The sequence below is a fragment of the Apteryx mantelli genome, chromosome 2 (assembly GCF_036417845.1).
Source record: "Apteryx mantelli isolate bAptMan1 chromosome 2, bAptMan1.hap1, whole genome shotgun sequence".
Taxonomy (NCBI): Eukaryota; Metazoa; Chordata; class Aves; order Apterygiformes; family Apterygidae; genus Apteryx; species Apteryx mantelli.
The window spans coordinates 21,121,159-21,137,721 of NC_089979.1; the positions used below are offsets into that span (position 1 = coordinate 21,121,159).

Genomic DNA, 16,563 nt, shown 5'->3' on the forward strand with positions numbered 1-16,563 from the left:
GAAAGGTTATGTTTGTTTTGAACTGAGCTATTTTCAGAACAGGCCTTATGCCTCAGAGTGTTGTACCTGCTGGAGTAGTACAGGAGGAATGATGCTATCTTATCCAGTATTCCTGTAATAACTCTCTCCAAAAGAAAACACAGGTTGTGCCACTTAGCATGCTCCAGAAAAGAATCCAGAATGTGCAAAGATCAGGGGAACTGGACCTGGAAGTGACTTGGGTACTGAGTAATTTGACACGGTGACATTGTTCAGATACCCTGCATCTTCCCTGTGAAACTAGTCCTTCATGGATAATATTTTCTTCCAAAGAGCAACATGAATAGAAAGACTCTTAGGTTTTACAATCTTTTCAGCCTGAATCTATTATTTTAATGAAAGTATGAGCAAAGACATGCAGCAGGAAGCTGGCTAGTGTGACAAGGTAACAGCTTCCCAGTGTCGAAGCAAGGGATTGCAGCCACACTTGTCATTTGTCATGGTGAGAATAATCTGGCTGGTGCTGAAGACCATAGCAAAAAATAATTATGAACCACAACACAACAGCAAATTGAAGCACTGCACAATGAATCTTCTATCTAGCAATTAGACAGCAAGCAAGCAAGTCATGGATAACAAGGGTGCCTTTACATGTCACTTCAGGGCAATGTTTAAAAATAGAAGAATCCTGGAAAAGAGAAGAAATATAATCAATACAGTGATTAATGACAGTAATTTCACACAAATATCTGGGCAATTAAGCATGCTCTTTAGGAGCTGTTTCTTGCAGTGACTTGTGAAGGGATGAATGTGTGGCAAACCAAACTTCACATCAATGTATTGAACAGTGTGGTAGCAATGATACTTATTTCAGCTTGGAAACTTTCCAGAAATTAAATGCTAATATAAGAACAACTTCAAAACATACTGTTTCTTCAAACACTTTTTTTCTTTCTTGGCTGTTGCTTTACTTTTATAGCTTACCCACTCTGTTCTCCTGAATTATAACACCAAAATTTGGATTAAAAAAAAAAAAGGAAATAATTGAATAGGGGAAGAGGACACTTAAGTGAAAACTTCTATGCTTTGTATTTAATGTGACAAACACAGAATATGTGTTTGCTAAGCAAGCTTCTTTGCATTCTGAATGTTTGTGCAGAGGATCGTAATACACCTCCTTTCTGGTAGAAAGTGCCTAAGGTCTGCATTAGTTAGACATTGATCAGGGCCTAGCTTTTTGCCCTAGTGAAGCACAGGTCAAATTTACCCCTAAATCTTGAATAACTTACAGCAAGAATCTCTTTACTAGCACACTGACATCACTGGCAGCAGAGTACAGCCAATATACTCAGAAAAAAAGCAGTTCATGCCATATCTATCATAAACTTTAGGACTGAAAAAAATTTTCATTGAAGTGCAGATAGAGGTCTAAACCAGGTAAGCACCTGTACCATTTTGCCAGTCAGCCTAGTAGATGACCTGTAAAATACTCAGCTTCTTTTGAGTGGAAAACAAGTCTGTGCCATGTTTTTGTATGCTGTGTAGAGCTAAATAAAGACATACATAATATATCCAAAACTTTTAATTCCATTGACAATTGTTGATGACCAGATGTTTATTTGATTTTATTCACTGTTTGTAGTAATTCAAACATGTAGCATGAGAGTGGTTGGCAAGCAGTGATTAGAAATATTTGTTATTCATAACTAATTTTGTCTGAGTGGTTAATAGAATCACCTAGTGTCTAGGTTGGCAAGTGTTTCTTGATTAGAAAGTTTTTTAGATAAGAAAAATTGCTGAAAGCCAAATCTCCAATTTGTGTCCAAACATTAAAATGGAAACCTAATTTTCTGCCAAACAATCATGTGAAAATAGGTCTGAAACAGACCTATTTGGTTTTAGCACCAAAGTTCTCATGCGCTAGCTGTGATTGCTAGATTTGTTACTAAGAAAATTTCTGCTTGTAGAAACATTTTGGAAGTTGGTTTAATTCAGAACTTTCAGAAACACCACACTTCGTCAACTGAGGATGCTAAGATCTTTATGTTCTCCATGCCTTCCCATTCGGAATGGGTGTTCTGCTTGCCAGGTGTCCTCAGACAAAGCTCAGCTAGAGCTGAGCTTCCCTCCTCTGGTGTGTGAGAAATGCAATCAAGGACATGTAGCATCTGCTATACTCAGTTCTCTTCCCTTCTTCCTTTTCTCAGGTAAAAAATCATGAGTGGACTTTTTTTTTTTTTTTTTAAATGATGAGCTACTTCTGTATGTTAGCAAGTGTCAAACACATGTGCCTCAGATTTAGAACAGAAAAGAGGGAGGTTTGAGGTAGTTTAGATATCTGATGAGTTTGGTTCTAGATCAGGTACCAGCACTGCTCTCTTTCTTACCAGGACTCTGAAATAGTAACGCCTTTCAACTTATTTCCAAATAGATCGGACTTGTTCCTGGTTTCCTACACCCCTACACACACATCTCATCCTTGAAGTCATATAGACTGAGAAGAATTACATTTTTGTTGACACAGCAGGAAAAAAGATCTTTGCAAGGCTGAGTTGGATGGCCAAAGTGCTACAAAACTCTCCTTCGCCTTTTAGGCTCGTGGTCTTCTACTATGATTCTACTTCAAGAAAACTATATTTTTTGGTTTCTACTCTTCAGCTATTTTCAGCTGAATGATTAGACTCACCTTTTGTTTGCACTGTACCTTTCATGATTTTTCTTACACACAAGAAGTGAGAAAATTCAATCATCTGTTGGTCTTTTTTGTAGTGGCTGCAACAATAATCTCTAACGAGTGGCCCTTCAGACTTTACAAAAGTATGTCCATTACCAGACACTCTCCCTCTGTCTCCTACAAATTAGTTTTTCCTACTCTATTTAGATTAGAAAAATTAATCAATGTTTCTTTCACCTTGTTCATACCCAGAAAGATCCATAATATCTCTATGGAATGTCAGTATCTTTTATGTGTTCTTCCGCTGAGGCTACAGTATCTAAAGAGCAGCAGCTATAAAACTTAAAGTCATATACACTGAGTAAACCACAATGCCTTTATGAAACTTTTTTTTTTTCTGTTCTCTTATTTATTGACAGATTTTTTTTTAATTACAACACAATGAAACGATGGTAAGTACATAAGATGCAATAGTATAAAAAGCCACTTTAACCCTTCCCTTGGTTAAGACACAGCAGACAAGAACTGCCCCACCCCAACTCCCCCCTTCTCAAATGAAAACAAAAATAAATATAAATTAATAAATATAAAACAAATCACTGCACAGCCCTTAACTCTTTGATTGCCATGGCAAGAACCATAGTGATGATTCTAGCATGTGACTTTTTGTGGTTAAAGGTTGCCGCAGCAGTCAAAGGGTTATAGCATTGTAAACATAAGTACTTTGTTGAAAATGTTCAGTCATGTTAATGATCTACAGCAATGAGAATATTATCATGACCCCTTGACCTTTAATGACACAACATTATAAGGAGTTAAAGAGATAATAGCTTGGTGAGCTGTTACATAGATTAATTAACCCATTTTATTTAACAATGCACTATGAGGTTTTGATTTACTAATAAAAGACAACTTGTGTATAATAAAACACTGTTCAATGCATTGATCAATAAAATCAATGAAAAAATCAGTCTAAGCACCACAAAATTTTGCCTGATTATATCTGACAGTCATAAAACACTTTAGCACCATTTAGTCAGCCTTGCATTTGCACACAAACAAGCTTTGTGTTTGTCAGTAGAAGCTACCTGAAGGAATAACATATGTCAGTTATAAAAAGGTTACTGTATAGAATGCTGTGTGAGACAATAAAATAAAATAGAATAACAATAAAATGAACTTTAGTTTCAGAAAGCAAATAAATGCTGCAACTACTTTATTACTAACACACATCCTAATGAGCCAAATATGGGCATGAAATGCATATGGGGCTATGCAGCTAAAAGGGAGTAAAGATGAGAAATTTGCATCACACAAAGCAATCATCGCATCCATATTCTGCCTTAATTGTCAGGCTTTGCAAATTAAGTGAGCAATTGTTGGGTGGTTCAGGAAACAGAGCTTGAAAAGAGTTACGTTTAACAATGTGTGGGTTTTACGATCATGTTATGCATAAAAACACTTTCAAAGATATCCTAACAACTGTACCAAAATCCTTGTCTCTGTGTGAAAGTTTGTTTCTTCTGCTTCAGAGGTGAAGGAAAAACAAACATGTCACAGTGTGGGAAGAAACTCACATTTGTAATAAGTTCTTGCTAAGATGTTGGAACCAGATCAATTTCTGCTGGAATTATGGGGAATTATAGGGAGGAAGGAATGGCAACTAGATGGAAAATTGAAACAGCTGCTAAAATCACAATAAACATCCAACAGGAAGAATTAAAGAAGAAATCCAGTTCTGGTAGACACAAGAGCACGGCACTTTGAGAGTAACCAAGGTTGATGTTATTGAGAAAGTGACAGAAACAAGAATGTGTGTGAAGCATGCGAAACAATGCACCCTTCTTGTGTATATATCCATATCAAACTCTGATTGACAACACACTGACAAAACCAGCCATATGTGCTTTAACCACTAACAGTACTAACCATAGGACTGGCAGGGAGCAGACATTGCTCCCTGAAACAACTTCTGAGCCTACAGGAACACTTGTCACATACAATAAACCTACAAAAGTCAAACACCTGCACCTTTCTCTGCAAGATGTAACTGAACAGTGCAATGAATCTGATTCCCAGCATACAGTAGTGGATGCAAGAGAGCTGTTCATAAATATGTTATTGATGTCTAAGAAATAGGAGCAATCATAAAACAAGATGGTAAAACAATGCAAAATAGGAAAACATTCTGCAACGCAACAGTGCTAGCTTATTATGCCACAGCAATAATATAATGGTGCTTGATGTATGTGTATGAACTGACTTGCAGTAGAGGAAGAACTTCAGCCATATAATTACAGTTTGCATATCTGTGGCACAGATTACAGGCATCAGAATGTAAAGCAGAAAGAGAAAAGGTTAATGACAAGAGCTGGAACCACAGGAAACAGTACCAGCACTTCTGAAATGCAGCTTTCTAGACTGCTCATCTCTCAGAGACAGCATAAACCATGTATGTAAATGGCATGCAAGGGCTGACATCAGAAATGATAGTTCTCTTCTGTCACATCATTGTACCCAAGAGCAATGTGCAAAAGTAGCAGTGGTGATCCACACAAGCAGTCTGTGATGGTCAATGCTGGTTGTACCACACAATTTTCATAAAAGACTCAAAAGGAAGGCTGTGACAATGGAAAGCAGAGACATTAACAATATTAAGTGAATACCTTGGAGCTTAACTGTCAAGGGACAAGCATGAACAATATTTAGTGAAAATGTACACCAAATTCCTCCAATGTGCATATGACATGTATTTGAGCAGCTACCATCTCTTCACCATAGACACAAAAGCTGCATTTCCTAGTGAAAGACTACAAAAATTTGTGTGTGCTTAATAAGATGGACAGAAAAATTGTAATTTCTGTGCTAGTCTGTATATTTAAAGATCATTTCTCAGTTGTTTACCAAGAGCAGATTACATTAAATATCATCTCAACCAGTCAGGAAACACATGAAGGCACAGTGAGGAAAAAAAAGGGATCAGTAATTTGTTTGTATTTATCGATTTACATAAAGATATAGAAATAAATGGTCCATCCAAAGGTCATAGATGTGTTTCTGTTATATCAAATGCTTAAGGAGTGACATAGCATGGACATAAAGTCACATGACTGAAGTTTAGACTATAAGTAAAGGCTTCTTTCTCCTTCAACATCTCATCCTGTGGAGTTCTTCAAATGATAGATAACCTTGTGGTTCTAATTTCTGAAAACAAATGTAAACATTTCACTGCGACAAGATTCAGGTTGATGCTGGTTTGACTAAATCTGTTGGGAAAGATTTGTGACTGCATCAGATAAACAAAGTGTTATCTCTCTGCATTTATAGTCAAGTTTAGAGTAACCATACTGAGGAGTCTTGATTGACTGCTGTCCCGTGGTTTATGACACCAAATACAGAAGTCAATAGACTTCTATACAGTCTAACATGTGTCCTTGCTGTTGGAGATCAATAATACTTTCCAAGCTATCACCAAGTTTCTGATAACATCTCTTTCATTTTAATGTCAGCTATAAAGATAGCAGTTACATGCAATTCTACTGGTGTCAGTGGTTTATGGTTCCTTCCCTTCCTGTCAAACTGGACTTCCACTTTTAATTATGGACCAAGCCATTCTCATTGCTTTTCTTATATCCTGCTAAAAATGAAAAATGGAAATGTGTTTATACTGATTCTTTTATGTTTGCTCAGCAGTCTTTGATCAAAAGACCTAGTTGGCTCTTCTGTGGATCCTAGAAGTTGTGGAAAGGAAGCTCATTACCAATTTATTTCTTTCCTCTGAGAAAGATTTCAATGGAGTGGTTGTAGACAGCTGTAATTGCCATCACTGTGAGCCAAGGACTACCACTTTCAAAGCAACGCTTATCTACAGCAGATGATGGTCCACCTATCTTGCACAATGAGAAGGGGGGATCATAATCACAGAATCACAGAATGGTTGAGGTTGCAAGGGACCTCTGCAGATCATCTAGTCCAACCCCCCTGCTCAAGCAGGGTCACCTAGAGCACGTTGCACAGGATCGCGTCCAGGCAGGTTTTGAATATCTCCAGAGAAGGAGACTCCACCACCTCTCTGGGCAACCTGTTCCAGTGCTCTGTCACCCTCACAGTGAAGAAGTATTTCCTCATGTTCAGATGGAACTGTCTGTGTTTCAGTTTGTGCCCATTGCCTTGCGTCCTGTTGCTGGGCACCACTGAAAAGAGTCTGGTCCCATCCTCTTGACACCCTCCCTTCAGATACTTGTACGCATTGATAAGATCTCCTCTCAGCCTTCTCTTCTCTAGGCTAAACAGGCCCAACTCTCTCAGCCTTTCCTCATAAGAGAGATGCTCCAGTCCCCTAATCATCTTAGTAGCCCTCCGCTGGACTCTCTCCAGTAGTGCCACGTCTCTCTTGTACTGGGGAGCCCAGAACTGGACGTAGATACTCCAGAGCAGCTCCATGCTGACACAACTGACTTTTTTCCTGACTTTTTTTTTTTTTTTTAAACTTTTCAGCAAGCTGGCAAGCATCTCTTGACCCTGAGAAGTATGGCAGTTTGAATTCTATCTTCCCAAATTCACCTCTTCTTTCCCCTCCCCAGTTTAGAAGTTTTAGAAGTTTTACAAGAGGGGAAGTGAGCTATCAAGCTGTCTCTCTCATTTTTTTTCAGGATGCAGAGTTACTCAGATATTAATTGCCCAAACACTCATCCAAGTTTATCAGACTTCTCAGTAAGGACTGACAGAAATTACAAGTCATTTAGAACATCCTCTATGTCAAGACATCAGCTAATCAGCTAAAGTGTAATTTGAGGAAAGCATGTAAGAAGTACCAAGAACAAAAGCTAACTCATAAGTTTAAAATGCTGTAGCATAAAATCCTTGATCTATCCTCTAAAATGGTTTTCATCTGGACACCGTTAGACAGCAATACTGAATGACTTTACAAGTCAAAACTTGTAAGCATGAATTGACAAGAGATGACTACTTGGTGTTGGAAACATACACTTAAGATGGATGTTAGGCATGTACTTAGCTGACAATGTTTCACCAGAAGCATTATATAGGGTAAAAACTGGGAATAGATTATTCACATCACCACACATTCCTTCAACACTGGATTCTTGTTCAAGATTAAATTTTCTCAGGTACAACAGTCTCAGGTATTTCTGAGCTGTGTGAATATTAACAATGACTGTCCTGAAGGATTTTTTTAAGGGTTATCACCTACCTTGGGATGCATGGCCAGAGCTGATAGCACTTGATTATATGAGGTAAAAGACAACTATGTAAATACAAGCCATAGCTATGCCTTGCATGTATGAATTGCTGTGTTTGTCACGATCATTTGAAACAGTACTGTAGATTGCTGATGATGCCTTCTGAATGCACATCATCACAAGGACCATTTTCTAATGCATATAACTCTGCTTACATTCAAGAAAACAAAACTGCTTGCAACTGACATCAACTTGGTGATCCTATAATGTATAAGGAGGATCAGTATGTGAGCACTCACTATTTTTGTGGCAATAGCCAAGCAAAGGGTATACAGTATGTGCATCTCTATTTAGATTCACTGTATGCCTAAATATGGGATTGGCTGTCCTGACTGGAATGTGTCAGTTGTACAATAGTGCTTGCTGAGCCATAATATCATGTAATTGTGAACACTGACAAAGAGAGTATTATAAACCATCATTTTATATTACGAACGAACCTACATTCTTTTTCCTGAGATCATGAAATGAAAGTAAGGGAATCAAAATTTGTTCACACTCATAAACGAGTTAACACTGACTGCATGTTGACCTTAAGCACTGTCAGCTTCCACAGGGCTGAAGACTTTGTTTGCAGCTATGTAAGTTATGAAATATGCGTATAAATTGGGCATTATACTATGCCAACATATCAGGATGGAAATGTTGATTAGAAACATTATTTTCTGACTTAACACACTACTCTCTGTAAGTGGTGAACCCATCTGGGCATGTACTAATTGGCAGAATTACATTGTGCTGTTACTGGTGGGTAAGTGATATAATACTTCACAGAAAACCCTTCCCGCTCTGTTGTCCTACTGTTAAGGGCTAGACAGGTACTGTGCTTTGGGTTAGGAAGCTATCAGATTCCAGTCTCCTGTTGCTAATTCCACTTTCCAGAGACCCAGTTTCCAGAATGATGGATGAGCAAATGGATGATCCAGGACATAGGCATGAGACAGAGTAAAAGTGATTAATTCATGTGTTAGTACCAGATGGCAAAACGGAGAGATTACTCAGTATATATTTTACTGCAACAGCAAAAAAATAATTTGCATAAAAGACTATGAATTAACATGTGCTGATAGCTGGCCAAGGAGATTAAGGGTGTAGCTAAGAAAAGGATGTGATGCAATTTGTAGGAGAGAGATGACTATTAACTAAACAAAAAACTTTGGTTTATATGGTGGTTATTATGATCATCGCCTGTGGACAATGTCATTCTATAGAAGCAGAAGAAACCAAGCTATATGACTGGAAAGCTTTGTGCCATCATAAATGGCATGTGGTAAATATTTATGGCAATGGTTGTTCTGTTAATGCAGTTTTACTGTTACAGCAACTAGCATTATGCTGCATACACAGGCAAGTGTAGAAAATCTTCTTGAGCATGCTAGTTTACATCAATGTTTTTTAATTTGTTTCATCTGCCTCTTAACACCTATTTGACCTATACTGTGGGTGGACTAGAAATGTAATTAAAGATATTTCCATAGGACCAACATATTTTATGTATACCTTCCATAAAATGCCATGTCTCAAAGTCATGATAGGCAGTTGCAACCACAAATGTTAATAAACTGACTAGAATTTTCAGATGATATGCTAAAGTGTATGTATATTGGGAAACAAGTCTTGTTTATCATGTATGCATTTAATGTTTTTTACACACTTTGAAATATATTTTGATTTTAAGAACAAATGCTTGCCGTGGTCACATACTGATGACCCTCCAAAATGTGAACTCCTGATCAGCAGTGAGCTTTTCTGGTTATCTACATGCATCAAATAACCCTGCATCATGCAGAATCTATACTGTCTAACATTAGAAACTACTCTTAGGACAGGTGCCTAATGGAACCAGTCTATAATAGCAATGGCCTGCTTTTGATGCTTTCCAGACATTTTCTGCATCTATGGCACTGATGACAAGGTATTTCTCTACCAGCCAAGCCTTCTCGTTACAGTTAGTTGGTAAGTCACAAGAAAGGATTTGATAGATGGGACACACACATGATATTTTATCATGTGATTTTCATGCATAAATCAGAGATATTATTTTATGAGTATATGACATATGGTTCATTTGTATCTGATTTTGTAACTGACATATGTTAAAATGATCTTATCTTATGATAACCTCTCTGTCTACAATCAGTGCACTGTGAGCGAAGAAAGTATGCTTAATGTCACAGCACTGGTGTATCAGTCATGGCAATATCACTGGATTCAATAATAGTTTATCTGTTCCTCAGCTCATACACAATACTACTTGATTTACAGCATATCTGAACACCTTAGTGGCCAGTGATATTTGTTCCTTCCACTGAAAACAATAATGATTTTCTTTGCGGCTCGTAGTGCTGCAATCATCTGTTTACACTTCTGGAAATAGAGCTGTCCAAAATCAGCCATGGCAGCAACAAAAGGTGGCAGGGAGCTATTGTTCTGTGACGGCTTCTTCACATCTCCTGCGGCCACTATGCATGGCTTCTGCCACCTCTGGAACGGGGGATAAACTTAGGCCACATTCAACATAGGCCACAGCTTAGGCCAGGACTGTGCAAACCCCTCCTTGCTTCTCAGTTTGGTCATCTTATGCTATCTCCAATTGAGGCTGCCAGTGGTGCGGTAGCTTGCATTTCTACTTCTTAAAAACACAGTTTCTGGAGCAGGCAGTGTTCAGTTTGCTATATGTCTTTTTCAAGCTTTGTCCCACCAATGGTTCAAATGTGAAACACCAGAAATGGAATGTAATGATTCCATTGCTACTCTCTATCCTATCCACTTTTTTTTATCTAACCAAAAAGCCAGAATTTGATTCTACATAATTTGGTACCAGAAGCTACATTTAACTGACATTAGGATTGTGAAGTAAGCCAAAAAAGCTGAAAATTCCAAATTAGGCTTACACTCTGTTCTTAACCCACAGTGCCCTCGGCACAGGAGTCTCGGCTGAACAACTGGGGAGGTGAAGCACACTGTCGAGAGAAAGTGTAAGTCTGCCCCTTAAATTTGAATCTGTTAGCTTCTGTTGGTTTATTTTATAAAATCAGCCTTAAAACATCTTTTTATTTAATTGTCCCCTCCCTTCACCCCTCTTTGAACAAAGAAGAAGAACAAAAGTTCATAGGAAGATATAAAATATGTATTACTTTTATTCATGAGACTTGAAAGGGCTCCTTTGGAGCCATTTGAGTCTCTCCATCCCAGCCTATCCAGTAAATATACAGTTACATAGTTTCTTTAAATGTATTTTTTTATAAAAGTTAATTTCTGTCTATAGTCAATAACCTTTTCATAGGTTTATACATTAAAAGGCCAGAGGAAACACTGCTATCATCTACTCTGGCTTCCTGCATGATACAGGCTATAGTGCTCTGAGGATACACAACCCTGTATAGTCAGCTTGATAGACTGTAACTGATTAAAACAATCCATATTCAGTTTTATATTGTTCCACAGTACAGATTGTGACAATAGTAATATGGAAATGTTTATTAAAAACCTTATGAAAAAAGTTACGGCACATGAGCAGGAACTCAGATTTCAACTCAAACAAAATACTTTCACTTTGTTTTTTTCTGGATGCTAATAATTATAGGTCCTGGTATAGAACAATTGTTTAAAAAATAACATTTTCTTAAAACTATCTTTTACTTGTTTAAGTTCAAAACTAAACTCAGGAACATCACTAATTTATACTGAACTACTACTATAATTTGAAGCCAGCCAAATATGTATTTGGAAATCAGACTGAACACAATTGCTTCTACATCTTTTACCTAAAGCAAACTTTAATGATTGTGTTACAACCTACTGAAAATAGGAGTATATAATAGAAATGCTGACACAACCTTGCCTTGCATGACATAAACATGCCAATATAATATTTGTTTTTTCTCCCTCTCTCTGTATATAATATATATGCACTTTTAAGTAAAAGAAAATAGATTAAAGAATCAACTTATTATGTATTCATGTATCTATGATGTACCATATACCAAACACTAGACTTATCACACTTACCTTCCTGCATAATTAAAGTTAAGTTCTCCAAATACAAACATTTTTTTTTACCTTACCAAAGAACAACAGTCAACATGCTCAGCACTTCATTACTCTCAGGGAAACAGTTGCACAGAAAGCTAAAGCTGCCATGAAAAAGATTTTGAAATTGAAGTGAAATTTCCAAGTGAATAAGAAAACAGATAAGATGCTGTTCTGCCTTAAATATAATATAAAATTGGTTCTCCCACTGTAGAGGAAAACCAAACGCAGATTAAGTAGTAGTGTTAGCACTTTCCACCAATTATCCAAGGGACAAAATCAGAACAGTAACATGAATCATTTTGTTCTGTCTGTGGTAGAACATAAGTTATAGCAGTTTGCTGACAATAAAAATTTCTCCATGGATTAAAATATGCACGTATGTGTATGTGTGTTTGTGTGCATTTATAGATATGCAAACACACACACACACATACACACACATACATACATATATTAAAATATATGACAAACAGGCATAGAATTCTGAATTCACCAAATGAGCTGATTTGCAGTAAACATCCTATGTTACTTAATTATGAATTAATCTCTATTTTTAGCAACAACTGAATTGGATTTACTAAATAATGCTATGGGCTGATACTGGTGTACTTCTAACCTACAGTATGCAGTACCTCTACAAAACATCTCCAAAATGCCATCTGCATTGCATTATTTGCTGTAAAACTATATCTTCTTCTAATCTTCATTTTTGTTAGCCGTACATACGTATATCTGTTTATGCTCTAAGAATTAAGTTTGCAATGCTTTATAGCATGCCACATATGTTCATAAAATAAGTCCTCAAATCAATATAAAATCATGTAATTGAACAAAAAGGCATACTATTTTTCATGCTATGCTCAATATAAATATAAATTCAAGGCAGTCAAGCTATCATTTCATTACCAAAATAATAATAATCATAATATATATGTATATATACCTACACTCTCTAAAAAATGATCCAGCTATGCGGATTAAGAAATCAGTAAGAAACTGGTTGTATGTAGTATAAAAATCTTGTTTTATGTAAAAGCCAATACTGGCCGTTTCAAGTATCTTAACACTTTCCTATAACCTTTTCAATAATAACTCATTATTTGTAGAAATGATAATTTTATACTGAAAACTTTATTCAAGTTAAATAAAAATTCACTTCTACTGTAGTTCATTTTTAGAGTGTGCATGTATACATAGCAAAATACCCTTCTACAGATCTATCATAAATATTTTAGTTTCTGCCACTTCTTTTCTAAGAAAACAATTCAACATTCTTTCTTTAGTTTTTTGATAATACATATCAGGCCTTTCAAGAAATAAAACCCATCTTAATTGATTAGCAACACCAGATTCCCTTCAGTTTGTGCCAGTTTGCAAGTTAAAGGTCAAAGAGCAAAGACATAGGACAGTACACTTTAAGGAAATTCAGACAGTGAAGCTGTTCATAGAAGACAATGATGTTCAACTTGGTAATGACAGTCAACAGGTCAATAATCAAGTTCAAGGCAAGCTGTTCATTGTTTCGAAAGCTACTCCCCTCAAATCCTGGCTCTCATAAAAAGCCAGGTGTCTGACTCGTGGGGCGCACTCATTCTGACCATCTTTAGGAAGTTCACAGCCCAGTGACTGTAAAGCCTATCACTGCAAGAAGCAGCTCCTAAAATCAATAAAGAGGTCTGTCAGTTGCTGACTTTTCTCTAGGAAAAAAATATTGATACAAACCTGCTCTGCAGGTCACATGAAAATGACAATACTGCTGTTAGCACAAATTACACACAATGACAAAATGCTTTGGTGGTCCCTTGGCTCTGCCAGTGATATAATATTGGGCTAAACGCCAGAGATTTGCCTAACCCTTTGAGAACTATGGTGAACATGCAATGGGGTAAAACACTGAAGTATATTCATGCAATATCAGAGTCATCATTTTAGCTTTCCTTTGAAACTGTAACTCTACCTCTGTAGAGGCAAATTGAATTATCATGCAACATAGTTTAAAAGAGAAATTCAATATGCTTAAGATAAAAGGCTAAGCTATAAAACTGTAGCCAGTTCTGAAAAAATCTGTGGTAAGTGGTAGCAGCTATTAAAATAAGTTTGGTTCATTTAACCAGAAAGTAGCTGGTAAATATATTTTGCTTTCTATTTGTATGTTACAAATGCTTTTTTATGCAAGTCATAAAAACGCTCACTTGCAATCAGAGGAAATCTGTTTTAAAAACCTGATTTTCTTTTAAAACCTGTATTTCCCAAACACAATCCTGTAATTTAATGACAACAAAGATTAGCATCCACCAGACTCTGAAAACTGATGCAATAGTTCTCAAAGGGTTACACTGATATAATACCAGTGTCAAGTTTCTCTGTAGCATGACTGTTGCTTTAGTTCATTGAAATCCACTTCAGAGACGCACTGCTTTTTACCATGCTTTGGAATGAGTGCTCCTGACAGACCTGTGAAAGGCCTGGGGCAGTTGACTTGGTATAATTTGGGAAAGATTATGCAGGAAAACCAACCAAAAACCAAACAAACCAATAAAAAGGTTCCGCTTGAATATAGTAATGAATATAAATGAGTTTAAAACATTGAGGACATAGCCCAGAGCAGCTGTATAAAACACAAAATGAATGTATCATTAAGGCTGTTACTATATTGCAGATATTTTGGCCCCTTGTTTGTTGGAAAATGGCTGTCCGAACAGTCTGAAGTCCTGCATGTCATCCGGCTCTCCCACCTGACAAAACTGGAAGTAGGAGTATAGGACTTTATCCATAGCAGACAGAAAGCAATCCTCTTTGGAGACAAAGCTGTTTTGGGTCTTCTCACTTTCCTGAAAGTTCCGCTGTGGGTTGTTGTGTTTTTCTAAAAAAATTTACTTTCAGCAAAAAAATTTTTTTCAAAGGGGAACAGGCCTTAAGGGACAAATGTAGAAACACTGGAGATTTTTTTTTTTTTCCTCTTCATTAGTTAATCCTGATAGTTTATCGGGTATTGAGCGTGCAGAGGAAAGGCCTAGAATCGAATGACAAAGAAAGACAAAGGACTGAAGAAACAGCAGATACTGTGTATCATGGAAGCTTCCCAGCCAAGCGAATCGCCACTCATGCGCAGGACAGGCAACCCCCGGGGTTTTAAAGATCAGCTTTGTTTCAGACTGACAGATGCCCGCTCCTAGCTAGGAAACTGCATAACAGCTCTCGTGTTGAATCTCAAGTTACCACAAACTCCTGGGAGGGAAAGAAAAAAACCCCAAAGCCCTACATCACACCCACTCTTGCATAGAGCGTTTGCAGTACAGTATGTGGCGGGGTGTTCCTTTCCTTTTGAACTGGAACACAGTGTAAACCAGGACAAGGAGGCACAAGGCCAGGATGCAGGGAATGACAATGGCTATGGCTTTCACAGTGCTGGCTGTGTTGTCCAGTTTGATGACAATGTCAACGTCATCTTGAGGGCTGTGTCGGTCTTTGTCTCGGTCTGTTGGTCCATCACAACCCATAAAATCCTTGAGGATGGATCTGGGGTAGCCAGGTTCCACCCTGAGCATCTGGTTATTGAACTTCCAGTACTCTTTTCCTTTGTAGAAATATGTGAAGCCTGAGGAAGAAAAGTGCAATTATTCATGGTCATATCAGGTCAGATCATGTCATATACAGTGACTGAATCCACTGGTATCAAATTATTTTGTAACAATGAGAGTCAAAAAATAGTCATGGGCCTTTCAAATCTTCTGGGCATATTCATTTCTTTCCTGTCTTTAGAAAATCTTAAAGCCTAAATTTCTTATTTGAATAAGCCGGGATTTTATTTTCCTCACTTATTACAAAAACAAAGAAATTCCAGAGGATACGAACTTGAACAGATCAGGGGCAAGATGATTTGTTCAAAAAAAAAAAAAAAAAAACAGCTAGAAAACCCAGCTAGAGCTGTAGAGCTCAAAAATCATCAGGGCCAGATCTTGCACTTTGAAGCATCCCAACCTCTTTGAATATAGGAAGCAAACTGCAACACTATGCTAGCCAGAAATGAGAACTGACCCTCTTCAGTGTCACTCAATCTATTGCCCTACTTCAGAAGAAGGAAATTAGATGAAATAACAGCAGCTTTGCCAAGAGAAAACAGGTGTACTCAGGTTCAAATTTTCTGCAGGGAGCTGGTACTTGATCATTCAGGTGCAATCCAACGTAATTACCAAATGTGCCTAAATGAAGAAAAACTGACTCCCTGCCAAAAACCTTTAGTACTTTGTTATACCTGCTGAAAAATGGCATTGATCTGGCAAGAAATAAACCTTCAGGATGGGTGAACTTCCTCCTACTGTTTATGAGCTGAATGCAAACAGCTGGATTTTTCCTTATCTTTGCTTTATAGACCTCAGCTTTTTTCCTGTAGTGCTAAAGGCCACTAAGAATATTAAAACAGATTAGGCACTATTTGTCATTTCAACAATGCTTCCCAAAAAGATCAGTAACTGGCTATGTGGAGACAATATTAATAATCACTATTCAAACAGCTGTTAGAGTCTCCAAAAAGGACTTGTTAGTGTATTTCTTTTCCAGCTCAAACTATGTACAAAAGTCTTCATAGCCTAGTGCTGCATGTTTCAGAATATT

At 37.2% G+C, this 16,563-nt stretch overlaps 1 protein-coding gene across 4 annotated transcripts in view; it reads right to left on the reverse strand.

Moving 5' to 3' along the window:
- Positions 1–641: 641 nt before the first annotated feature.
- The window catches only part of MMP16 (matrix metallopeptidase 16), a 202,164-nt gene continuing 186,242 nt past the window's right edge, over positions 642–16,563 (reverse strand). For 3 of the 4 annotated variants that reach the window (XM_013956914.2, XM_013956915.1, XM_013956916.1), the window contains exon 10: positions 11,380–15,547. In XM_013956914.2, the coding sequence (XP_013812368.1) occupies positions 15,213–15,547 (335 nt within the window). In that variant the 3' untranslated portion in view covers positions 11,380–15,212. Of the gene's footprint in view, positions 668–11,379; positions 15,548–16,563 lie in introns of those variants that run through there. The other variant, XM_067290264.1, reaches the window with a different exon arrangement.